This window comes from Coregonus lavaretus (genome assembly GCF_964263955.1).
Source record: "Coregonus lavaretus genome assembly, chromosome: 7".
NCBI lineage: Eukaryota > Metazoa > Chordata > Actinopteri > Salmoniformes > Salmonidae > Coregonus > Coregonus lavaretus.
In genome coordinates, this window is record NC_139994.1 from 50,203,975 (window position 1) to 50,231,231 (window position 27,257).

A 27,257-nucleotide genomic window follows, 5' to 3' on the forward strand; every position below is an offset into this window, starting at 1 on the left:
ACAAAATAGAACATAATTTTTACAAGACACAATTCAGCTTCAGCATAATACCGACAAAACAAAAGGGAAATAATTAGAGGTTTCTGAGTGAATCGAACCATATTCAGTACAGTTGGTCTTGGACAGACAGATAATCCACTATCCACCAGTAGGAGTTCGTTTGCCCTCTAGTGGTCTCTTCCTGAATTTGCAGACAGACTACACCGCAACCAGTAATGGAGAACTTGCAAAAAAAGCATTTAGTAGGTTACTTCTACAAACATTATCACTTGTGCAACAACACAACCGTTCTCCCTATACAAATATTGTTGATAATTTTATCCACCCCCCCCACAAGAACTCAGTGTAGGACTAAGACTACACGAACATCGGCTGTGCGCAGGATCACTTGCTAGGTGTCACGTTGAATCGCTGGGAAAGGAATAGATAAATGACAGACCGACGTTTGTGTTGGTCTGTCATCTCGGTCACTATAAAAATACGTTTGCAGTATCAGTTTGTTTGTGGTTACAGCAAGTATGCTAACTGCTTAACGATTTTAATACATTCAGAAACTACAATATTCATCATGGCTTTACAAAAATATACATTTACTGACGCATGTATAGCGATGCCATGGCACCAGCTTGGCACTTACAACAATAAAAAAAGATTTACAAATCAAAGCTTACTTATGATTCTGAATGGCACTTAATAAACTAGCGATATTAGGTTATTCTGGGCAGCACTACAGACTATATATAGCCTGATCCCAAATCTGTTATTGTTTGGTATGACAGTGACCATAAGGAGTTGGCAAGACAACACCAACTGCTCTGGGACCAAGCTATATGCACTAACATGAGGTAAACAACAGAACACTCCCCTAGAGCAACATATGACTGGAAGGTAGATTGATGTACATTCAACACAACACAATGTACACTGTGCTCCTCCAACACACAGGGCCTGGTCTGGCTGTGGTGGTCATCTGAACCTGAGAGGTTTTACAATTACATGTCGTTTGGAATAGGGAAGCTCCCTGCTAGCATAGTAGCATGTTACCATTCATTTGTAATAGCATGTTAGCATTCACAATAGTTTGTACCTTGGCTTCGAGACCGGGGAAACTGTCATACGCTGAATCCAAGGGACTCAACTCAATACATTGATTTTCATACTCTTAGCAGAATAAGTCCTCCCAATATTATACTAAACTTTCTCATATTGGCAGTTTGACATTTGGTTCAGTCCAGAGGAGTGGGGTTTGAGTTGGGCTACTCCAAAATCAATCAATCACCACCACTGGCGGTGATTCCTCCTGCGCCCCCTCGTTGGCTGGGCTAAGTGGTCCAGCCCACCACACAGTCAGAGCGTTGTCCTGTCTGACCTCTGGGGCAGGTGATAACATCACGACATCACCCTCAGAGCCCGAGTCGGAGGAGTCTCCATCACTACTGTCCCCCGGAGAGAGGAACTGGCGCTGCCCGCTGGACGTCACCAGCAACGGCATAAAGGGGTGGACACTAGGGGGAGAATGGAGGGACAAGAGAGACGGGACAGGGATGGGACGGGTGGACGACATTGAGAGAAAATAAGAGAGATATTGAAATGACAAATACATTGCTGCCCCCAAACAGCAAGTGGGAGACCGCTTTTAAAAATCTGTGTTTAGTATGTTAAATAGATTCAGCATTCAAACAATGTTAATAAAATATTGGTAAAGCCTACCTGATGCCATTGGTGCAGTCCCTATGGGCCTGGAAGTGGAGGTGAGGCTGCAGTAGCTCCTGGTTACCATCGGGGGGAGCTGTGAGGGTGTCCCACACTGACACCACCCCCTCTGTATCACCACTCAACAAGTACCGGCCAGACCTACACACACACACACACACACACGGTCAGCATAAACAACTACACACACAGAGACAGACCGAGAGATGGTCAGCAACCAGCATAATATGAAGAGTACTTAAGGGTGCAAGGGTATTAGGTACTAAGTCAAGGGTTTCTCAAATGGTGGAACGGGACAGGGCCATTGGTGGGCTGCAGTTAGCTGTGAGAGTAACAGGAAGAGAAGATATAGGGTATAGACTTACGGGTCCAGGTCGAAGTAGATCCGCTGGTTGGTGGCCACATTCCTTTTCAGAGAGAACAGAATCTTTCCCGGGTCCCTCAGGTCCCAGCACAGAATCTCTGGGTCCTACACACATCATCATCATCATCATCATCATCATCATCATCATTATTCAAACACCTTAAGACTTACAAGAGCAATAATAACACGGATAGTGAATGTGGGTATGAGTGTGTAAATGCTGTATGTGTTTTAGAGAACCACCACTTTCTCCACTGTGCTCCTCCTACCCAGATCTCTCTGAGCGGTCTGTTTAAAGAAGGAAAATGTTTTAAGCCCTGTGTCTCCCTTTGAGGTTGTGTTCTGTCACCTTGCGACCCCCAGTGTACAGGTAGTGTCCGTCAGGTGAGAAGGTGAGGTGTGTGATGCCCCCGTGGTGCCTGGGTGGCAGCAGGGCCAGCAGAGAGCCGTCCTGGCAGGAGTAGAGGCCTGCGGTGCGGGAGTACGAGCCACAGGCGTACACAGACTGGCACGGGCTGAACGCCATGCAGGAGATGATTCCACTCTGACCCTGACCCTGCTTCTTCACTAGAGAGGAGAGGGAACACGCACTCAGCAACCACATGGGTTCAGATCAACATATTAAGTACCGTTTCGGTTTGCACTGCTGGTATAACTAAACTAATGGGTTATAAAACTAGGAAAATATGTTTTTATTTTACCAGGTAAATTGACTGAGAACACATTCTCCTTTACAGCAATGACCTGGGGAATAGTTCAAGGGGAGAGGGGGGGGGAGCCAGTTGGAAGCTGAGGATGATTAGGTGGCCAAGATGGTATGAGGGCCAGATTAGGAATTTAGCCAGGACACCGGGGTTAACACCCCTACTCTTACGATAAGTGCCATTGGATCTTTAGTGACCACAGAGTCAGGACACCTGTTTAACATCCATTCCGAAAGACGGCACCGGAGAACTTCAATCAGATGTGTAGTGCTAGGGCAAAAACCAAAACGTGCACCAGGGGGGGTGGGGGGGGGGGGGGGGTATGGGGACCATGACCGAGTTTGGGAAACCTCTACTAACCTAAAGTGGGCCTTTCCTCGCAGTCCCGTCCAGGCCTGTCTGTGTAGAACACCCTGACTGTCTTGTCGAAGCCGCAGTAGAGCTGTGACCCGTCTGGGGAGAAGCAGAGGGAGTGGGCTGCAGTCAGCTCATCCAGATGGTTGTAGGGTCTGAAGCTGGCACGCAGGTCCCCGTAGAACGCATCCCAGATATGGACCGGGTTATCACGACTGCTGCTGGCTATACTGGAGGAGAGAGAGAGAGAGAGACGGTGAGAGATGGAGGAAAAAGGGATGGTTGGAGAAACAAGTGGATGGAGAGGAAAAGATTGGACATGGAGGGAATTTAAGGATGGATGTAAAGATTAAAAGAAAAAAGGGGTGGAGAGAGAAAGAGAAGAGATTGTGGGAAATTATGGAGGAAGAAAGGAAAAAAGTGTGGTGGTCACAACAGGACAAAGGAAGAGTCGTTTTTCATCTCACTTGAAAAACAGACACACAGACATTGATTTGTGCCAGATCCATCAGAGAGGACATTTCAGTACTTCACTCTGCATTTCACTATTTCAGTTTGAATTTCATTCAGCCCCTCTTATCTATTCAGTAACAGTTTGTTGCTTTATAATGGACAAAAACTAGCCATCAACAGACAGACATAGTGTATGGCTTTTCAACTAACATAACTGCAGGGGGAACCTAACAGCCGAACATAAACGCTGAAATATCACTGTCTGAACTGAGGCTCAATTAGCCAAGAGGTAAATAGCCAGGGTGCCTCAGTGCTCTTATGGCACTGTGTCTTTGTTCTGCCTGTTGGGAATCCCCTTATTATAATGGTACACCACAGCTAGCCTGGACGCCGGCCCAGAAAGCAATTCAAAGGAGGAACACCATTCTACACTCTCTACAGGAGGGTATAGCACATGGCTTTTGGCAAAGAGAGGGAGGGAGGGAAAGTGGGAGAGAAAGAGAGAGGAGGGAAAGCTGGAGAGAGAGGAGAGAGAAAATGAAGAGAGATGGGGTGGGGAAAAGGGAGGGGGGGGGGGGACTATAAACGGAAGCACTCCAAGAGGACAAACACAGCCAAGAATCCCACTGCCCCTCACAGACCCTCACCACACGCTTGTAAATTATGTCATGTTCTTACTATATCCACCAATCAGATCTTAGTACATTCCCCAAACAGGAGTACGCCTCGTCAACCTGAGCATGACGTAATGATGTCTTATAAACATATATTTCGATGGTTCATTTGACACCCCGAACAAATGTTTAGGAAACGTTAGGGCCACGTCATTCCACCTGACTGACTCCACTCCGTAACCCTCAACACCACCAGGGTCAACATCATGCTGTCTGAACACACACACACCAATGAAGGATAACGGAGGGGCGTCAGTTCCGACTAGCATCCTCGTCCATGTTACCCTGGCTCCTCTCAGGGTCCTGCCCTCAGATCATCATCTCCTTGTGTCATTTATCCTCCACTCCCTGTGTGACCCCTCTCTCTTTCATCAACTCCCTTTTCTTTTTTCTTATTCCCTCTATTTCTTCTTGCTGTGAAGAAATGTTTTCTGTTCCGTGTTGTTTACGGTTTGATCCTCCACTCCTTGTGTACTGTCCCTCTCTCTCTTCCCCCCCATGACCCCTCTTTTTCTCATTCCCCTCGTTCTTCTAGTCTAGAGAATATGTTGCTTCCCTCGCTTCGTGGGGTGGACCACGACCACCGCTGGGCACCTTTCAGAGAGGAACCATCGGAGGCAGTGTGAGGGGGGGGGGGGGGGGGGGGTTTAAGCGGTGCGCATTGTTGGTAAGGAGGCCTTGTTAGCGGCCTCCTTACCAACCCGTAACAGCGGCATTCTCCACGGTAACGGCTGGGCACCATTGATCTCAGCTTGCCACAGCACAGACGGTGTCATATTAATTACAGTGCTTTAAAAGGCCCTTTAAAAGCATCTGCAGCCCTTTAAAAGCAGTTCTGTTAAAGCTGCAATATGTAACTTTTTGGGCGATCCAAAAAAATTCACATAGAAATGTGAGTTATCGTCAATAAGTATTCAACCAGTATTCAACCATGCCTCACAAAGGGGGGCACCTACAGTATTGGTAGATGAGTAAAAATAAAAAAAGCAGACATTGAATATCCCTTTGAGCATGGTGAAGTTATTAATTACCCTTTGGATGGTGTATCAATACACCCAGTCAATACAAAGATACAGGCGTCCTTCCTAACTCAGTTGCTGGAGAGGATGGAGCCTCCCGAGTGGCGCAGTGGTCTAAGGCACTGCATCGCAGTGCTAGCTGTGCCACTAGAGATCCTGGTTCGAATCCAGGCTCTGTCGTAGCCGGCCGTGACCGGGAGACCCATGGGGCGGCGCACAATTGGCCCAGCGTCGTCTAGGGGAGGGAATGGCCGGCAGGGATGTAGCTCAGTTGGTAGAGCATGGCGTTTGCAACGCCATGGTTGTGGGTTCGATTCCCACGGGGGTATGAAAAATAGTATGAAAAATAAAAAAAATATGTATGCACTCACTAACTGTGTCGCTCTGGATAAGAGCGTCTGCTAAATGACTAAAATGTTAATGTAATGTAAAATGAAGGAAACCTCTCTGGGATTTCACCATGAGGCCAATGGTGACTTTATACAGTGAGGGAAAAAAGTATTTGATCCCCTGCTGATTTTGTACGTTTGCCCACTGACAAAGAAATGATCAGTCTATAATTTTAATGGTAGGTTTATTTGAACAGTGAGAGACAGAATAACAACAACAAAATCCAGAAAAACGCATGTCAAAAATGTTATAAATTGATTTGCATTTTAATGAGGGAAATAAGTATTTGACCCCCTCTCAATCAGAAAGATTTCTGGCTCCCAGGTGTCTTTTATACAGGTAACAAGCTGAGATTAGGAGCACACTCTTAAAGGGAGTGCTCCTAATCTCAGCTTGTTACCTGTATAAAAGACACCTGTCCACAGAAGCAATCAATCAATCAGATTCCAAACTCTCCACCATGGCCAAGACCAAAGAGCTCTCCAAGGATGTCAAGGACAAGATTATAGACCTACACAAGGCTGGAATGGGCTACAAGACCATCGCCAAGCAGCTTGGTGAGAAGGTGACAACAGTTGGTGCGATTATTCGCAAATGGAAGAAATACAAAATAACTGTCAATCTCCCTCTGCCTGGGGCTCCATGCAAGATCTCACATTTACATTTAAGTCATTTAGCAGACGCTCTTATCCAGAGCGACTTACAGTTAGTGAGTGCATACATTATTTTTTTTTATTTTGCATACTGGCCCCCCGTGGGAATCGAACCCACAACCCTGGCGTTGCAAACGCCATGCTCTACCAACTGAGCTACATCCCTGCCGGCCATTCCCTCCCCTACCCTGGACGACGCTGGGCCAATTGTGCGCCGCCCTATGGGTCTCCCGGTCACGGCCGGCTACGACAACTCGTGGAGTTGTAGTGATCATGAGAACGGTGAGGAATCAGCCCAGAACAACAAGTGAGGATCTAGTCAATGATCTCAAGGCAGGTGGGACCATAGTCACCAAGAAAACAATTGGTAACACACTATGCCGTGAAGGACTGAAATCCTGCAGCGCACACAAGGTCCCCCTGCTCAAGAAAGCACATATACAGGGCCGTCTGAAGTTTGCCAATGAACATCTGAATAATTCAGAGGAGAACTGGGTGAAAGTGTTTTGGTCTGATGAGACCAAAATGGAGCTCTTTGGCATCAACTCAACTCGCCTTGTTTGGAGGAGGAGGAATGCTGCCTATGACCCCAAGAACACCATCCCCACCGTCAAACATGGAGGTGGAAGCATTATGCTTTGGGGGTGTTTTTCTGCTAAGGGGACAGGACAACTTCACCGCATCAAAGGGACGATGGACGGGGCCATGTACCGTCAAATCTTGGGTGAGAACCTCCTTCCCTCAGCCAGGGCATTGAAAATGGGTCGTGGATGGGTATTCCAGCATGACAATGACCCAAAACACACGGCCAAGGCAACAAAGGAGTGGCTCAAGAAGAAGCACATTAAGGTCCTGGAGTGGCCTAGCCAGTCTCCAGACCTTAATCCCATAGAAAATCTGTGGAGGGAGCTGAAGGTTCGAGTTGTCAAACGTCAGCCTCGAAACCTTAATGACTTGGAGAAGATCTGCAAAGAGGAGTGGAACAAAATCCCTCCAGAGATGTGTGCAAACCTGGTGGCCAACTACAAGAAACATCTGACCTCTGTGATTGCCAACAAGGGTTTTGCCTACCAAGTACTAAGTAATGTTTTGGAGAGGGGTCAAATACTTATTTCCCTCATTAAAATGCAAATCAATTCATAACATTTTTTACATGCGTTTTTCTGGATTTTTTTGTTGTTATTCTGTCTCTCACTGTTCAAATAAACCTACCATTAAAATTATAGACTGATCATGTCTTTGTCAGTGGGCAAATGTACAAAATCAGCAGGGGATCAAATACTTTTTTCCCTCACTGTAAGAGTTACATTTACATTTTAGTCATTTAGCAGACGCTCTTATCCAGAGCGACTTACAGTTAGTGAGTGCATACATTTTCATACTGGTTTAATGGTTCATACTGGTTTAGAGTTTAATGGCTGTGATAGGACCAAAACAAGTAAGGATGGATCAACAACATTGTAGTTACTCCACAATACTAACCTAAATGACCGAGTGAAAAGAAGGAAGCCTGTACAGAATGCATCCTGTTTGCAATAAGGCACTAAAGAAAAAAATGTGGTAAAGAAATTAACTTTATGTCCTGAATACAAAGCGTTATGTTTGGGGCAAATCCAACACAACACTGAGTACCACTCTTCATATATTGAAGCATGGTGGTGGCTAGGGCTGTTGCAGTGACTGTATTACCACCACCCTGGCAGTCATGAGTCATGACCACAGTAAAATTCTAAGTGACCGTTGAGTCATGGTAATCTCCTCTTATGCACTCTGGACATATATTACCCTTTAACCTAACCCCTAACCTAGCTAATGTTAGCCAGCTAGCCAGAATTCGTAACATATCATAAGTTTTGCAAATTCATAACATATTGTGCGTTTGCAAATTCATTACATTTACATTTACATTTTTACATTTTAGTCATTTAGCAGAGGCTCTTATCCAGAGCGACTTACATAAACTAATTGTAATTCATAACATATCCTACGAAATGGGTCAGGAACATCCACAATTTAATACATACCATACGAAACGTCATACTAAATGGAGTGTTCTCGGATTTACATACAGAATAATATGAAATGCCCAAACATGACAAAACCCCTGAATTAATGTAATGATTGTGCAGTTATACAGCACATAGCCTACCGCATATTACACACAGCAAAAAAACATTTTTTTAAAGTACTGATTTAAGATATCTTTGGTACATATTGGTCTAACCTAAATTAAACAAATTCAGAGTTTGCCTACAATTATAGTGAATTTGTATTTTATTTTGAATAGCCTAGTAATATTGATTTTTTTATATTTTCATAATTAATAGGCTGACACATTACCTTAAGCTACAGAATATCTCGCCACCGTGTGTTTCCATCTCCTCCCCTTTCTCCTTCATTCCTTTCTCCAGCATGCAGAGAGAGGGGCTGGTAACAGTTTAATGAAATATGTTTTATTGGGAAAACATGTTACTATGGATGTTCCCGAAAATATTTCACTTGGTTTCCCAAATGAAGCACTGGGTAGCTACAGGAACAAGGTTGGAGAGCCCATGGCATAAGGCGTTTGGGCGGAATAGCCTACCTGCCATGAGTGAAACGAACCGGCGGGAATGTGGCCTCCATCCGCTATTCGAGTGCATACGAATGACATTTATTTTTTATTTTGCCACTGCTCCTGCCCATTTGATGATGGGCCATTCTAAAATCACAACTAATTATTACATATTTACAAGATTAAATTGACAGTCTGATGGGTGAAAATATGATCACTTGATGAGAGAACAGCGTGTGCAGCCTGAGACAAACAGAGCACAAGCTATTTTTGCAACTTTCTCAAATCATCAATAGCCTATAGTCGCATCATGCAGCCCATATATCTTTTGATTTCTAGGCGCATCATGCAGCCCATATATCTTCTGATTTCTAAAGGCATTCTATGGTTTCTATCATTCACAACTAAAGTTGCCAAATAACTCTAAATCTAGCGTATAGGACCTGTTTCAAATTATCACTTTTACGCTGAACATAGCCACTTCATATGCGCACTCTCGGTCTGGAATTAGAAAAATATCCTTTCTATTTTATTCAGTACAATTATATTCTTCTTACTATAAAATTATAATATAAACTAATGGCAGGGGACTTCTAAGCATATCTTGTCCGCTAAATGAACAAGCCTACAGCCTATGGTTTTGAGCATAGCCAGATAACATACAGTAGGCCAACTCATATTCTGTTCTCCTCAAACACTTTTTCTTCAAATCATAATGTTTCTTTAGACCTGACTAAAATACATAATGGATGTATTGTGATGGTGTATATTCAATTGATTTATTAGACTATTTTAAAATGTCGTTGTTCCAAAAGCGCACGTCAGCGGCTTGCATGTGTGGAGGACTGGAGATGCTAAACGTGTTTATGTTAATTAACGGTCAATTACCGTGAGACCGGCAGTCTTTTGCATGACAATAACTGGCTGACAAAATTTCATGACCGCCGCAGCCCTAGTGGTAGCTGCATCATGTTATGGCCATGCTTTTCATCGACGAGGACTAGGGAGTTTTTTTGGATAAAAATAAACACAATAGAGCTAAGCACAGGCAAAATCCTAGAGGAAAACCTGGGATCAGTCTGCTTTCCAACAGACATTGGGAGACAAATTCACCTTTCAGCATGACAATAACCTAAAACACAAGGACAAATGCACACTGGAGTTGCTTACCAAGACGACATTGAATGTTCCTGAGTGGCCTAGCTACAGCTTGAAAATCTATGGCAAGACTTGAAAATGGCTTTCTAGCAATGATCAACAACCAACTTGACAGAGCTTGAAGAATTTTTTAAAGAATAATGTGCAAATATTGTACAATCCAGGTGTGCAAAGCTCTTAAAGACTTACCCAGAAAGAAAGACTCACAGCTGTAATCACCGCCAAAGTTGATTCTAACATGTATTGACTCAGGGGTGTGAATACTTGTGTTTTTCATTTTCAATACATTTCTAAAAACATGTTTTCACTTTGTTATTTAAAAAACATATTTTAGTCATTTAGCAGATGCTTGTATCCAGAGCGACTTACAGTTAAGTGAGTGCATACATTTTTCATACTTTATGGGGTATTGTGTGTAGATGAGTGAGAAATCTACAGTACCAGTCAAAAGTTTGGACACACCTACTCATTCAAGGATTTTTCTTTATTTGTACTATTTTCTGCATTGTAGAATAATAGTGAAGACATCAAAACTATGAAATAACACATACGGAATCATGTAGTAACCAAAAAGTGTTAAACAATTCAAAATATATTTTATATTTGAGATTCTTCAAAGTAGCCACCCTTTGCCTTAATGACAGCTTCGCACACTCTTGGCATTCTCTCAACCAGCATCATGAGGAATGCTTTTCCAACAGTATTGAAGGAGTTCCCACATATGCTGAGCACTTGTTGACTGCTTTTCCTTCACTCTGCGGTCCAACTCATCCCAAACCATCTCAATTGGGTTGAGGTCGGGGGATTGTGGAGGCCAGGTCATCTGATGCAGCACTCCATCACTCTCCTTGGTCGTTGTCCTGTTGAAAAACAAATGATAGTCCCACTAAGCGCAACCCAGATTGGATGGCGTATCGCTGCAGAATGCTGTGGTAGCCATGCTGGTAAAGTGTGCCTTGAATTCTAAATAAATCACAGACAGTGTCACCAGCAAAGCACCCCCACACCTCCTCCTCCATGCTTCACGGTGGGAACCACACATGCGGAGATCATCCGTTCACCTACTCTGCGGCGGTTGGAACCAAAAATCTCACATTTGGACTCATCAGACCAAAGGACAGATTTCCACCGGTCTAATGTCCATTGCTCGTGTTTCTAGGCCCAAGCAAGTCTCTTCTTCTTATTGGTGTCCTTTAGTAGTGATTTCTTTGCAGCAATTCGACCATGAAGGCCTGATTCACGCAGTCTCCTCTGACCATTGATGCAAAGAAATGTGACCGTTGATGTTGAGATGTGTCTGTTACTTGAACTCTGTGAAGCATTTATTTGGGCTGCAATCTGAGGTGCAGTTAACTCTAATGAACTTATCCTATGCAGCAGAGGTAACTCTGGGTCTTCCTTTCCTGTAGCGGTCCTCATGTGAGCCAGTTTCATCACAGCGCTTGATGGTTTTTGCGACTGCACTTTAAGAAACCTTCAAAGTTCTTGAAATTTGACTGACCTTCATGTCTTAAAGTAATGATGGACTGTTGTTTCTCTTTGCTTATTTGAGCTGTTCTTGCCATAATATGGACTTGGTCTTTTACCAAATACCACTCCTACATTGTCACAATACAACTGATTGGCTCAAATGCATTAAGAAGGAAAGAAATTCCACAAATTAACTTTTAACAAGGCACACCTGTTAATTGAAATGCATTCCAGGTGACTACCTCATGAAGCTGGTTGTGAGAATGCCAACAGTGTGCAAAGCTGTCATCAAGGCAAAGGGTGGCTACTTTGAAGAATCTCAAATATAAAACATATTTAGATTTGATTAACACTTTTTGGGTTACTACATGATTCCATATGCCTTATTTCATAGTTATGATGTCTTCATTATTATTCTACAATTAAGAAAATAGTACAAATAAAGAAAAATTGGAAACACTTATCTTCCTCTATCTTTTTTAACAATAAAACCAATTTCACATATGTTGATGTTGGGGTGGTGCTGGAGATGATTAATACAAAGTGGAACAATTTTGAAGTTTCCCTTTAAAGCTGGAATCATTAAAGCTGGACTCCATAGCGATGAAACTGCCACGTCCGTTATCGATATTGCAACAACAAAGACGTTATTTCAAAACAACGAACACTGTTTTTTCCCCCCTCTGACATCAATGCACATCATTGCATACGCGATAGAACAGCAGAGTATGTACTACATGCTGGATGTTCATTACCTCAAAACCAAAACAATAACAAATGCGCCTGGGGCGGCCAGTGGCACTGTTACACCCATCACAGCTTTAAAATGGTGAAACTGCCACGGCCGTTTGCAATATTACAACAAAGAAGTTACTGCAAACACAGTTTTTTCCCCTCAGACATCATTGCACGTGTGATAGAACAGCAGCATATGTACAGATTATTTTTTTACCACGATGCGCGACGTTCCCCATCTCTGCTTCGTCAACAAAAAACAAAACAACGGAAGTGGGACGGACAGTGGCGCTGTTACCCCTACAGCGGATTCCATTTTTAAAGCACTTTGTGACAACTGTTGACGTAAAAAGGGCTTTATGAATAACGTTTGATTGATTGAACTCACAAGCAGGAGTCAGGATCCAGGGAGCTCATCTTGGGGTACCAGCAGTAGTCATAGATGGTGTCCCCTTCTGCCATCTTCAGCACTGGACTCTGGAGGGAAGGGGAGACATGACACAAATACTGTGTTGATCTCCAAGGGGAACCTAGCCGTTTTAGTCAGTTACCCTGTGGTGTATTCATTAAGCAAAAAGTTTTGCAACAGAAAACAATTTGCAACGAAAACAAGCGTTTCTATTGGACAAATTCAGGTAGATCCCTCCCCGTTTCGTTCCCTTTCTAGTGAACTAAATCCCTGGAGCCTCACCATCTCAGTGAGCAGGTCCCAGTTGTAACTGTAGATCTCAGGGGGGAGGTTGTAGACACGCAGCACGTTGTCTGCACTGTTGGTCAGGATGCACAAGCCGTCTGGGGCCCTGGAGAATTAACAAAGAGTTACTTCTTCAGATACCCTGTTTTATAGCCTTCAAAGCAAAATTGATGCTAAAGCCATGTAATCAGTTACCATTTGCAGCCCTTGAGGTAGTTCTCAGGGAGGCTGGAGTACTCAGCCCAGGAACCAGTCAGCATCTGGGGGTTCTGGCTGAAATCGAGACCCAGGCTGCAGATAGGAGAGGGGGGATAAGAGTAGGCCGCAGTACATGAGAAATACATAGATGAGGACAAACAAAACAATGGACGGATAATTTAAAGGTTTGGGCATCCAAATAACACAGCTGAAATGTCTCTTCAAACCTCAAATCTCTGTGTACTTAATTTATTAGTTTCTAAATTATTTACCTAGAATAATCCTAAAATGCTTCACATACTTTTGTCCTTCACTGGGGGTTTCAGCTGAGCTCTCCTGTTCCCCCTCTTCCACCTTCTCCTCTCCTCCCTCTCTCGTGGCATGATCCTCACGAGGACCTCCATTCTCATGGCATTCTACTTCTTTGGCTCCCACGTCTTCTTCTCCTCCTTCCATCTCACCTGGCTGGGTGGCCTCTGTAAGAGATATGGATAAACATTATGAGTTAAATACTATTATACCATTAAGTCAAGATCGAGGCTATGTTCCCTGTCTTCTGGCTTTTTATTTTTTACAAGGAATGTGAATCACACATATGATCAGCATTGACTTAGAATATTTAGAGATAGATGCATACTAGTGAAAGTAGCTTTTATTGAAATACAACAACTGGTAACTAAATACTTTACCTCCATTATGGGTCAGTACAGCCAAGTCTTCCTGCCCCACTCCTGCCTGTTCTATGGGTCCTCCATGTGTATCAGGGGGGTCCAGGCTGAGACTCAGCCCCAACCCCTCTCCACTGAGCCTGGGCTGCTTAGCCGCTGGAGGGGCCTCTTCTTCTTTATTCTCCCCCAGTTCCAAGCTCTCACCCTGGGATAGAGGTAGAGCTGATTGAGGAGGCTCGCTTTCCGCCTCTGCCTCCCGCCCAACGTCTGCCACACCCCCACTTTCACCCCTCTCTACTGGACCAGACATCGCTCTCTCGATCACTCTTTCGTCCTATCCTTCAATGCTTCCTCTCAAATCTTCTTTCCCCTGGTGTCACAGTGCTTAGTTGTATATCCTGGCTCCCTCGTGGTCTGCCTGTGTCAGACGTTTGTGTGGTGGGTGCTTCTTCCTGCACTGTAGATGTCTCAGTCTGGGGGAGGGTGTGGTCATCACAGCACCCACGGGACACTGGAGGGGTAGAAGGGATGGAAGGGATACATTGAATGCGAACACACTACATCATTGAAACACGTAAAATAAAACCAATCTAGGTAGCTAACATGAACATATCACCAATCATTCAGCATTCCATCACAATATCGACAAAATTATACCATCAGTCTTGTTCGAATGATATTCAATGCTGGGCTCGTTAAATTGCGGCTAGTTTAGCAATTAGCTAACTAGCTACATTAGTTACAGATGGACAGCTAGCGATGCTAACGTTAGTTAGCTACCTGTTTGGTCTGTCTCGCGGTTTCTCTATTAGGTTTCACAGCCTCTTCGGCAAAGTCGAAACTCTTCTTTACTCAAATTGGGTATTCGAATGACAATAACGTAGCATGCACACTGGACTTGGATAGCAGCAGTCACGAAGTCATGCAGCGAATTTGTAAACACAACATGCCGCCATGATACGTTCACCAAGGAACTATCGCGAGACTTCAAGCTAACCATAGCCCTTCCTCGGAAGTAGGAGGCGACTTTCGATTTTGCATTCCTTGTGTAGACAAAAGAAAGACACACTGACTGAAGCAAATATTATTTACATACTGACCTGAATAGGCTACCCAACTCTCGATCCACTGAAAAATGTCTAAACTACAGTTGTTGCGTGTGTTTTTAAATGAGCGTTTAACGACGTCTGCTGCTGTGGAGATTTTCGAGGCAGTTGAGAAAGCTGTAGCGGAGTACCAGGAGGAGAATGATCGGCTACGGAGACTGCTGCGGTTCACACCAGAGATACAACTATGTAGAATAGGTTCGTATGTTTTTTTTGTGAACAAACATTTGTATTATTGTAGCGATCCTGGTTTATAAGCACAGATATCGACTCAGCCACTGGAGCATGCTTTTGTGGCACAGTTGATTTCCGCGGGGTTAAAGCCAGATAGATCATGAAAACCGTTCTATATGATGCATTACATTTTTGTCATTTAGCAGACGCTCTTATCCAGAGCGACTTACAGGAGCAATTAGGTTTAAGTGCCTTGCTCAAGGGCACATCGACAAATGTTTCACCTAGTCAGCTCGGGGATTAGAACCAGCGACTTTTCGGTTACTGGCACAACGCTCTTAACCACTAAGCTACCTGCACTGTGCATTTCGTTGTTAGGCTATAAAACAACATCCACAACGACCATGTTTTCCACTTAGTTTCAATCTGTTGAACTTCTTTCTTCAATTTGAAGAATCACTGTGAGGTGAGTTTTAAAAGCGCGATACTGTTTTGATGATGTGTTTTTCGATTGCATTTGCATTGATGCAGAGGCGCAACTTTGGTTTTAGAAGTGGGGGGGACATAACTTTGTGGGGGATCTGAGGGTCCTCCCACTTTTTGGGTATCTAAAGATAATTTCTTGAATTTCTACACAATCTAATATGACCCGTGGCCTTTCTAGCCGTCTCTATTTAGTACAACAAAAAGTAAGCAAAAATGCCGACAGTCATCAAGCTAGGTAAGAGACCGTTATTAAATATGTCTAAGTGATTGATAAGAACTAAACTATATCAATGATATTTCAATAATCAATATTGTGTTGCACCTTTAACCAATAGCCTAACAAATGAACAACTCTTACAAATAAAGTACCCCCACCAGTCTTGTCAATAACTAAACTCTCTCCACAAAACAACTTCCTTCCCATCTTATTTTTTTTAAATGATGTCTCTGGAAATGTTTGGAAATAAAACGTTTAATAAAAACACACATTCACCTCCGACACATTAACACACAGAAACAGTACATCCACCATATAATTAATATCATAGGCCTAATAGTATTGTAGAGTTACTTTTTTTTTTACAACCGAACACACCCCACTCAGCTGTAGTCTCGTACAGTATTCCATATAAGAAATCCAGACCTTATGAAAGTTGCACAGTATACCCTTAATCTTGTAATAAATCAAATCTAGTGATACATAACTTGGCATTTTGCCATCCATTGTGACATTGTGGGAGGATAACGAACCTTCCAATTAATGGCAATGCATTTCTTAGCTGCTGTAAATGCTAGGTTACAGTTTTTTCTGATAAGTCTGCAGTATCAACGTTTCCAAGCAAACAAAAACAGGGAGAATCTGTAGACCTGCTGAGATAAAAGCAAACTCTTTGACATAATTCTGCCAGCCTTCACAAGACTATAACATATGCAAATACACTGTGTGCACAATTATTAGGCAAGTCAGTATTTTGACCATATCATCATTATTATGCATATTTCCCAACTCCCAAGCTGTATAAACTGGAATGCTTATTGGATTGAAGCATATCAGGTGATGTGTATTTGTGTAATGAGGGAGGGTGTGGCCTAAGGAGCTCAACACCCTATATCAAGGTGTGTATAATTATAAGGCAGCTTCTTTTCCTCAGGCAAAATGGGCCAAAAAATAGATTTAACTGACTCTGAAAAGTCAAAAAGTATTTCAGAGGGATGCAGCACTCTTGAAATTGCTAAGATATTGGGGCGTGATCACAGAACCATCAAACGTTTTGTTGCAAATAGTCAACAGGGTCGCAAGAACCGTGTTGAGAAGAAAAGACGCAAATTAACTGCCAAAGATTTGAGAAGAATCAAACGTGAAGCTACCAGGAACCCATTATCCTCCAGTGCTGTCAAATTCCAGAACTGCAACCTACCTGGAGTGCCCAGAAGTACAAGGTGTTCAATGCTCAGAGACATCGCCAAGGTAAGGAAGGCTGAAACCCGACCACCACTGAACAAGACACATAAGTTGAAACGTCAAGACTGGGCCAAGAAATACCTGAAGACAGATTTTTCAAAGGTTTTATGGACTGATGAGATGAGTGACTCTTGATGGACCAGATGGATGGGCCCGTGGCTGGATCAGTAACGGGCACGGAGCCCCACTTCGACTCAGACACTAGCAAGGTGGAGGTGGGGTACTGGTATGGGCTGGTATTATTAAAGATGAGCTAGTTGGACCTTTTCAGGTTGAACTCCCAAACCTACTGCCAGTTTTTTTTTTTTCTTCAAGCAGTGGTACAGGAAAAAGTCTGCATCTTTCAAGAAGACCATGATTTTTATGCAGGACAATGCTCCATCGCATGCATCGAAGTACTCCACTGCGTGGCTAACCAGTAAAGGCCTTAAAGATGAAAGAATAATGACATGGCTCCCTTCCTCACCTGACCTAAACCCTATTGAGAACTTGTGGTCCCTTCTTAAACGGTCGATTTACGGTGAAGGAAAAGAGTACACTTCTCTGACCAGTGTCTGGGAGGCTGTGGTTGCTGCTGCACAAAAAGTTGATTGTCAACAGATCAAGAAATTGACAGACTCCATGGATGGAAGGCTTATAACTGTTATTGAAAAGAAGGGTGGCTATATTGGTCACAGATTATTATTTATTTTTTATGTCAGAAATGTTTATTTGTAAATGTTGAGTTGTTTATTTATTATTCTCACTTTAACAGATGAAAATAAACAAGTGAGATGGGGAACTTTTCGTTTTTCATTTAGTTGCATAATAATTCTGCACACTAATAGTTGCCCAATAATTGTGCACACATAGATATTCTCCAAAGAAAGCCAAATCCTCACTTTTACTTTCTTAAATATTCAGGTTTGAGGTTTATTAACATTTTGGATTGACTGAGAGCACTGTAGTTGTTCAATAATAAAAGTAATCCTCAAACATACAACTTGCCTAATAATTATGCACACAGTGCATGTCCCCTTTTATGTTTTACACCTCCAGCAGAAGAATGTAAAAAAAAAAAAGACATTTCTGAGTGTATGATAATCAGTTTAACTGGCATATAGTATGTTTTATGGATGGTCTTAAACTGCTGTAATTTATGTCTGAGATTATATAAACATGACTGGGCATTCTAACATACTGTTATCATATTGTTTGACATGTTTTGTGTCATCGGGAAAAGCCACTGTCAACCCTTGATACAGTTTGGAAATCAACTTTAGAGATTTGTCAGACTGCCTTAAAAATAGTTTCAATCTTTGAAGCTTCTTGCTTGTCCAGTGTTTGCTGCACAGAGAGAATAAAGTGTTGTATCTGCAAAAGTTCACCTCACAGACTTCCCTGGCTGCCTGACCCTGCTGAGACCCCTGTCACCATCTGATCCTGCTCAGATGAGGCATGACAAATAATTACCTTGGTGTACATTTATACATTATATTATCCAAGAATAGAATCAATGGTTCAATAATGGAAATGACCATTATTCCCAGATCCCAGACTGTAGCCTACCCATCAACTCAAGATGGAACTTTGTATCCATTCACTGATTGTTATAATGCAAAATTCACCTGAGCTCCGTAGACTGGTCTTCCCTGGCTGTCTGACCCTGCTGGGACACCTGTCCCCATCTGATCCTGCTAAGACATGATGAGTATAGTGTTGTGTACTGACTGTGTACCATGACATTGAAGCCGGTAGAGCTGTTTATAACGTGTCAGTGTGAAAAGTAGGGAATTAGCTAGGGAAACTGACAGATCAATAACGTTACGTTGCTATACTGACTAATAAAAACTCACATTACATTGAAGAAAACGCTGGTTAAATCGTTTGATTCAGGTCTAGTGTGATTGAGGCAAAAATAATAGCTAAAGTTAGTGCGCTAGCTAGCTAACGTTAGCCAACTTTTGGCTAGCTCTAGCTAATGTTACATCATCAAATGTACTTCTGTTGAAACGGGACAAAACAAAGGCTATAAAACATTTACATACTCACAACAGCTGTTAGATACTGCTACCTGACAGATAGCTAGAGGCTAGCTAGAGCCGAACTGGCTGTGGTAGCTACTAGCTAGCTAACTAGCTGCTAGTAGTTCATTAACTTCAGTCGAGAGGGGATGAAACATTGGCTAACATAACATGTCAGTTAAACTACTAGCTCAGCACTGGGAATAAATAAAAATGTTCTGCTAAACAGCAGTTACCTTGCCAGCTAGATCAGTCAACTAAAGAGTAGCCAGTTTCTGCTCTGCTTGCTTTTACAACTCGGAGAAAAAGCGCAACACAGACAGCAGCTGCACCTGATCATCTCTCCTGTGCTGGTCCTATACGCCAGCCTTTCAGAAGCTTTGCCTTCACGCAGCCTGTCCGCATGCTCTGTGGTGTCCAATGCGGTCATAAATCCAGCCGGCTAAAACTGGAATACAGCCTACCCGACCGCTCGGAGGCATCCACACGGTCCTAAAGCACACCGGTGCCGCGTTTTGTATCACAGAGCAATTATAAAACTGGGGGGGACAAAAATGCAATTTTTAGAATGTGGGGGGGTCATGTGCCCCCCGTCCCCAGTGAAAGTTGCGTCCTTGCATTGATGTCAGCGTGGTTAGAGGGACAATAGAGCCCTGAGTACCAGGCTATTAGCAACCTGATGGTAGTTAGGGAGTTGGGTACTACCAACACATGTCCAGAGTTGCTGCAACCTGGTCTCAGAGCATTTAGTATTATTCTGTACATAAATCAGAGAAACTCCATTTAGTATGATATGTTACGAATTACAATTCGGAAGCTATGTTACAAATTTGCAAAAAACGTACAATATGTTACAAATTTGAAATAAAAGGTGGCTAATAACGTTAGCTAGCTGGCTAACGTTAGCTAGGTTAGGAATTAGGTTAAAGGGTTAAGGTTAGGGGAAGGGTTAGCTAAAAGGGTTAAGGTTAGGGGAAGGGGTAGCTAAAAGGGTTAAGGTTAGGGGAAGGCTAAAAAGTAGTAAGCATTTGAAAAGTTGCTAATTAGGTCAAATGCTAAAGTTGTCCGTGATGACATTCGAACTCACAACCATTGAGTTTATGTCACTCAATGGTCATGTGGGAATTTTACTAGGATCATGACTCATGAGCTGTAGCTCAGCTGGTAGAGCACGGCGCTTGTAACGCCAAGGTAGTGGGTTCGATCCCTGGGACCACCCATGCACAAAAATGTATGCACGCATGACTGTAAGTCGCTTTGGATAAAAGCGTCTGCTAAATGGCTTATTATTATTATTATTATTATTATTATTATTATTATTATTATTATTATTATGACTGCTGGTCACCGCAACAGCCCTACTTGGGATCCCTGAGGGGTATCATGCGCAGCAAGCTAGATCTACTCAGGGTTTTCTAAAGCTAATCAGCTTCAGTTAGCTTCACATTCCAGCTCAGGCTTCATCCACAGGACCCTGGGCCCAGGCCCGTGGGGGTCCAAGAGGCAGCAAAAAAAAAGTATATATACAGTGCCTTCGGAAAGTATTCAGACCCCTTGACTTTTTCCACATTTTGTTACGTTACAGCCTTATTCTAAAATTGATTAAATTGTTTTTTCCCCTCATTAATTTACACACAATACCCCATAATGAAAAAGCAAAAACAGTTTTTTAGAAATTGTTGCTAATTTATACAAAATACAAAACGTAAATATTACATTTACATAAGTATTCAGTACTTTGTTGAAGCACCTTTGGCAATGATTACAGCCTAGAGTCTTCTTGGGTATGATGCTACAAGCTTGGCACACCTGTATTTGGGGAGTTTCTCACATTCTTCTCTGCAGATCCTCTCAAGCTCTGTCAGGTTGGATAGGGAGCGTTGCTGCACAGCTATTTTCAGGTCTCTCCAGAGATGTTCGATCAGGTTTAAGTCCGGGCTCTGACTGGGCCACTCAAGGACATTGAGACTTGTCCCGAAGCCACTCCTGCGTTGTCTTGCTGTGTGCTTAGGGTCGTTGTCCTTTTGGAAGGTGAACCTTCGCCCCAGTCTGAGGTCCTGAGTGCTCTGGAGCAGGTTTTCATCAAGGATCTCTCTGTAGTTTGCTCCGTTCATCTTTGCCTCGATCCTGACTTGTCTCCCAGTCCCTGCCGCTGAAAAACATCCCCACAGTATGATGCTGCCACCACCATGCTGTAACCTAACAAAATGTGGAGATCGAATTTGAATATTGAAACAATGTGGCAAATGTCGGAAAGACAGACTGCAAGGTTTATACAAATCTCCACTGTTGAAAACTAAATGTTAGTCTAAAAGAAATGTGAGATCATTTCTAGATGCTTTTTATAGTGGAGATCAAGTTTATAAATTGCTTGGCTGGGCTGATGAGACAGTGGATTACGCAGTCAGATGGAACAGAGTAAATAGGCATTTTAACATCATAGATTTAGCCGGTGGTAACTTGTGGAATAGACACCGGCTGGAATGCGGTTTTAACCAATCAGCATTCAGGATTATTGTTTGTTTGGTTGCCAAGACAACTATCTAGTAAACCTGTTAGCTGTACTACATTACCAAAAGTATGTGGACACCTGCTCGTCGAACATCTCATTCCAAAATCATGGGCATTAGTATGGAGTTGGTCCCCCCTTTGCTGCTATAACAGCCTCCACTCTTCTGGGAAGGCTTTCCACTAGATGTTGGAACATTGCTGCGGGGACTTGCTTCCATTCAGCCATGAGCATTAGTGAGGTTGGGCACTGATGTTGGGGCGATTAGGCCTCGCTCGCAGTCAGCGTTCCAATTCCTCCCAAAGGTGTTCGATGGGGTTGAGGTCAGGGCTCTGTGCCGACCAGTCATGTTCTTCCACACCGATCTCGACAAACCAGTTCTGTATGGACCTCACATTGTGCATGGGGGCATTGTCATGCTGAAACAGGAAAGGGCCTTCCCCAAACTGTTGCAACAGTTCAGAATTATCTAGAATGCATTGTATGCCGTAGCATTAAAATGTCCCTTCACTGGTACTAAGGGGCCTAGCCCAAACCATGAAAAACAGCCCCAGACCATTATTCTTCCTCCACCAAACTTTACAGTTGGCACTGTGTATTCGGGCAGGTGGCGTTCTCCTGGTATCCGCCAAACCCAGATTTGTCCGTCGGACTGCCAGATGGTGAAGCGTGATTCGTCACTCCAGAGAACGCGTTTCCACTGCTCCAATGGCGGCGAGCTTTACACCACTCCAGCCGACGCTTGGCATTGCGCATGGTGATCTTAGGCTTGTGTGCGGCTGCTCGGCCATGAAAACCCATTTCATGAAACTCCCGACGAACAGTTCTTGTGCTGACGTTGCTTCCAGAGGTAGTTTGGAACTCGGTAGTGAATGTTGCAAGTGAGGACAGACGATATTTACGCGCTACACGCTTCAGCACTCGGCGGTCCCGTTCTGTGAGCTTGTGTGGCCTACCACTTTGCGGCTGAGACATTGTTGCTCCTAGACATTTCCACTTCACAATAACGGCACTTACAGTTGACCGGGGCAGCACTAGCATGGCAGAAATTTGACCAACTGATTTGTTGGAAAGGTGGCATCCTATGACTGTGCAACGTTGAAAGTCACTGAGCTCTTCAGTAAGGCCATTCTACTGCCAATGTTTGTCTATGGAGATTGTATGGCTCTGTGCTCGATTTTATACAACTGTCAGCAACGGCTGTGGCTGAAGTAGCCAAATCCACTAATTTGAAGGGGTGTCCACATATTTTTATATATATAGTGTACTGCAATGGATGTACTTCTGGGCTTTTTTTTTGTTATAGCCAGATTGTGCAATATTTGTAAGGGACAATCAACAAGGGGCTATGCACTCTCTGGAAAATAATGCAACTCTGTGGAAAAAAACAAAGCCCAGGGGCCTATGATTGCTTAATCCGGCGCTGTTTATCTTACTATGATGGTGGATATTGCTCATCCGCCTGCCGCTAACTCTAGCAGGCTTGTAACTGCATGTGCATGTCGCACATGGCTAGTCAAACACCGAACTCTTCAATGAGACAATGCTGAAACATCAATCCATGGGCGAGTCAGTGCCACATTTTCATTTGTGCCGAAATCAAAATGAAAGAAAAGTAACCTTGCAAATTCAGCAGGCTGTGGTGTAAAATAGGCTTTTAGAATTGCCGTCTTTATTTTATTACTTATCGTTAATTACATATTTTGGTGTGCTAATCATTGCACACACTAGCACCTTTTTCCCACTCCTATCACTCCTATCTGTGGAACAGCTTGTTGCATTGTGGCCATAGATATATAATCCATAGAAGGGGTTTGGAACCTGTAACCCTGGTAATTTGACTGTTAAAGCTGCAATATGTTACTTTTTGGGCAAACTGACCAAATTCACATAGAAGTGTTAGTAATGAATCTGTCATTCTCATTTGAAAACAAGTCTAAGAAGCGGTAGATCTGTTCTATGTGCGCTATTTCTATGCTTCCTGTTCTAAAGTTTATTTTTTGCGTCTTACTTTCGGTTTTGTACACCAGCTGAAAATACAATATTTTTGGTTATGGAAAATATATTTCACAGTGGTTTAGATGGTACAATTATTCTCTACACTATACTTGCTTGTTTTGTCACATAAACTTAAATTAGGCAAACTATTAGAATTTTTGCAACCAGGAAATGGCGGAATGATTTCTGCATAGTGCACCTTTAAACTCATGGGTACACTTGCAATGGCTGCCAGTCTTTACTTGAATGGAAGATGACATCTATGGATTATGTGTCTATGGTTGTTTGAAGCTGTCAGTTTGCCTTTTGCAAATTGTAAAATGAAATTGCGTGAAAAATGTAGTTTGGAAAGCAAATGCTGTCATTACTAAATGTGTCATGTGATAGGTGTTTTAAGATTACAATTTTTTTTTTACACACAAAAATACATTTTATTAATAAAATATTTAATCGGTCTTCCTCAATTCCTCACTCATTCTTTGCGAGAGGGAGGGTATCTGATTTCATTGGTCCTCAACTCGTGGCTCAGACACACAGGATAAATGGAGGTAGTTCAGGTTAGTTCTGAAGGATTCGTTGCCATATAAATTTACCTGGCTAAAAGGTGAGCCACTTTCGTATGACCGGTTATCCCGAGTTGAACTCAGAGTTGACCAAAGTTACCTCGCTAACTCCTCAAACCCGGTACGTAATATACCCCTGTGGATAAAATACATAGTCATTATAGATGTGATGATTGTTGTGTGTGAGTTGAGAATGGTGTGTTGGTATATTTAAATGGAGGTGTTATTCTATGGCAGGGCTCTCCAACCCTGTTCCTGGAGAGCTACCATCCTGTAGGTTTCACTCCAACCCTAATCTAGAGCGCCTGATTGTAATAATTAGCTGGTTGATAAGATGAATCGGGTTAGTTACAACTGGGATTGGAGCGAAAACCTACAGGAGGGTAGCGCTCCAGGAACAGGGTTGGAGATCCCTTTTCTATGGTACACTACACATGTTTGATTTATCTATATGCTGATTTATCTATATTTTTCTAACAAAAAATATTATATATGACAGAGGTATTTTGCCTTACTGCAGAGAAAGGCAAATATTGGATCAAAATAGGGTGGGACATGGCATTCTCTAACATATGTCTGTGGTGTTCACTGGCGTTAAGATAGACTTAGACCAATTCATCTTGTAGCCAGAAAAAGGTTTGTATGTAGATCTACTGACAGATAGCTATAGTTCTACTCAATTAATACACTGTTTATGCAAATAGGATCACAATTTCAACAATTTAAGACAGATTTTTTATTTGAATATTGTTTGCGCCATGTTTTCTCTTTATATGTAGGCCTACACAGCAATTCAGCTTAGCTGCGAATGTATAGCCTACAAAATTAAATGAACCAATAAACAATTCATATATATGATTAAATAATTGTCTGTATCACAACAAGCGTTTTGAAATGGCATTGTGCACTCAGGCATGTCTAAAGACTGTATAAAGGTAACCTCTGTTCCTCCTCTCCTACCCTCCAGACTCCCTCCAGTCCTCTCTCGCTGTCTCTGGAGAGGAGCTTCCCCCTGAGCAGCAGCACTGTGAGCAGGAGTGGAGCCCCAGTCTGGGGCAGGAGGACCCAGAGCCCACACAGATTAAAGAGGAACAGGAGGAACTCGGGATCAGTCAGGAGGAAGAGCAGCTTCAAGGGCTAGAGGCTGATAGGACAGAGTTCAAATTCCCTCCTCCCTGTGTGAAAAATGAATGTGATCAGGAGGACCCACTTCAGTCCACGACTGAACAGACTATGGAGAACAGAGAGAGTGACTCCAAACCAGTGGATCTCAAACCTTTTGGGACTGTGACCCACTTAAAGAGTCTCGACATTCCTCGTGACCCTCCAGATATTCAAAACAATGCCTCCAGCCACAGCTCAGCTATAAGCAGTGATCCAGTAGGACTTAACAGAAGCCCACCATTGGATCTAACTGTGCACAAACTGGCTCACACTGGAGAGAAACCGTTTAGCTGTGGTGACTGTGGGAAAAGCTTCAGTCAGAAGGAACACCTAGGGAACCATATACGCATTCACACAGGAGAGAAACCATTTAGCTGTGGTGACTGCGGGAAAAGCTTCAGTGTTAAGGGGAACCTAACTGTGCACAAACTGGCTCACACTGGAGAGAAACCATTTAGTTGTGGTGACTGCGGGAAAAGCTTCTATCAGAGCCAGGAACTAACTGCGCATATACGGACTCACTCTGGGGAGAAATCGTTTAGCTGTGGTGACTGTGGGAAAAGGTTTTATCACAAGATTACTCTAAACAGACATATACTGACTCACACAGGAGAGAAACCATTTATCTGTGGTGACTGTGGGAAAAGGTTTTATCACAAGATTACTCTAAACAGACATATACAGACTCACACAGGAGAGAAATCATTTATCTGTGGTGACTGCGGGAAAGGCTTCAGTCAGAAGGAACACCTAGGGAACCATATACTGACTCACACAGGAGAGAAACCATTTAGCTGTGGTGACTGTGGGAAAAGATTCAGGCAGAAGGGGACCTTAAATACGCATAAACTGACTCACACAGGAGTGAAACCATTTAGCTGTGGAGACTGTGGGAAGAGCTTCATTCTGAAGGGGTCCCTAAAGATGCATATACAGACTCACACAGGTGTGAAATCATTTATCTGTGGAGACTGTGGGAAAGGGTTCTATCTGAAGGGAGACCTAGGGAAGCATATACTGACTCACACAGGTGAGAAACCATTTAGCTGTGGAGACTGCGGGAAAAGATTCAGGCAGAAGTCGGCCCTAAAGACGCATACACTGACTCACACTGGAGAGAAGCCGTTTCACTGTGGAGACTGTGGGAAAAGATTCAGTCAGAATGGGGCCCTAAAGAAGCATTTATTGACTCACACAGGAGTTAAATAATTGTAGCTGTGGGGACTGTTGAAAAAGCTTCTATCAGAAAAGACACCTAACTGAACATGTTCAGACTCACCCAGGAGTAAAACAACATGGCTGCTCAGTCTGTGGTAGAACATTCGTTAAGGCTCATCTGCTGAAGCATGTTAAGAATGTCCTCAAAGAAAGAAAATGGGAGGAACAATATAGCTGCAAGCAGCCACGAAAGGTCCTAGCCACAATATTTAGAGCATTAGAGCATTCTGTTAGTGAACCTTTGAACAATATATTTTGTAACTTGTTTTTGATACATCCGGGATAAGGAGTGACAATGCCGCAAAAATAAAGGCTTCTTAACCAAAAACCTTTTTTCCTCACTACAATTGTTTTTTTTGGGGGGGGGGTAGATCAGCTTTAATATTGCAGATAGATTGTAACTTCCATCAATGTAATTGTCTGCATCACTTCCAATCCCCCATATGTTTTTTTCTCTCGCATATATATATATATATATATATATATATATATACATATCCTTTTAAAAAATATAGTTACTGAAACGTACTTGCAGTTAATGAGAAGATTTGTTAACAGTTTGAGGTTCACAACTGAATTGCATCCTGTTTCCATGTTTTTGGAGTTACCGACACGTGCTTCGTAGTAGACCTTCCTTGTAGTGTCCTTAAGCCCTCAATCAGTACTAAGTTGTTGGATCAAAGAGAAGTTCAGTAGTTTGGGTTAAGCTGGGTTTGATGTGGACATGTAGTTTTGTTTTTACAAAATGGACACTTTCTCTGTCATCTTTTGAT

General features: G+C 42.9%; 2 protein-coding genes across 3 annotated transcripts; one reads left to right on the plus strand and one right to left on the minus strand.

Moving 5' to 3' along the window:
• Positions 1–214: 214 nt before the first annotated feature.
• Positions 215–15,067, minus strand: wrap53 (WD repeat containing, antisense to TP53). Of its 2 annotated transcripts, none has more exons than XM_084165552.1 (11): positions 14,902–15,067; positions 13,823–14,312; positions 13,435–13,609; positions 13,131–13,226; positions 12,933–13,041; positions 12,630–12,718; positions 3,142–3,365; positions 2,427–2,644; positions 2,079–2,182; positions 1,711–1,854; positions 215–1,505 (listed from the first exon to the last, which is right to left on the minus strand). In XM_084165552.1, the coding sequence occupies exons 2-11, from the start codon at positions 14,109–14,111 to the stop codon at positions 1,268–1,270; spliced, it is 1,686 nt and encodes a 561-aa protein (XP_084021678.1). In that variant the 5' UTR covers positions 14,112–14,312; positions 14,902–15,067; the 3' UTR covers positions 215–1,267. The 2 variants fall into 2 exon arrangements, with proteins under 2 accessions (XP_084021678.1, XP_084021677.1); XM_084165551.1 differs by lacking the exon at positions 14,902–15,067 and adding an exon at positions 14,582–14,774.
• On the plus strand, positions 14,902–26,807 carry LOC311132306 (uncharacterized protein). Its single transcript, XM_084165553.1, has 2 exons — positions 14,902–15,105; positions 25,070–26,807. Exons 1-2 carry the CDS (start codon positions 14,937–14,939, stop codon positions 26,473–26,475), a joined length of 1,575 nt encoding a protein of 524 aa, XP_084021679.1. The 5' UTR covers positions 14,902–14,936; the 3' UTR covers positions 26,476–26,807.
• Positions 26,808–27,257: the final 450 nt, after the last annotated feature.

What these genes read in the sequence shown, in the direction of transcription:
- wrap53 (XM_084165552.1), bottom strand. Translation starts at nt 14,111, where the DNA reads ATGTCTGGTCCAGTAGAGAGGGGTGAAAGTGGGGGTGTGGCAGACGTT. An exon ending in ACCCCCAGTGAAGGACAAAA is followed by an intron (nt 13,227 to 13,434) that starts GTATGTGAAGCA and finishes TCCTATCTGCAG; the next exon opens with CCTGGGTCTCGATTTCAGCC. An exon ending in GGGACCTGCTCACTGAGATG is followed by an intron (nt 12,719 to 12,932) that starts GTGAGGCTCCAG and finishes CCTTCCCTCCAG; the next exon opens with AGTCCAGTGCTGAAGATGGC.
- LOC311132306 (XM_084165553.1), top strand. Translation starts at nt 14,937, where the DNA reads ATGTCTAAACTACAGTTGTTGCGTGTGTTTTTAAATGAGCGTTTAACG. An exon ending in GATACAACTATGTAGAATAG is followed by an intron (nt 15,106 to 25,069) that starts GTTCGTATGTTT and finishes CCTACCCTCCAG; the next exon opens with ACTCCCTCCAGTCCTCTCTC.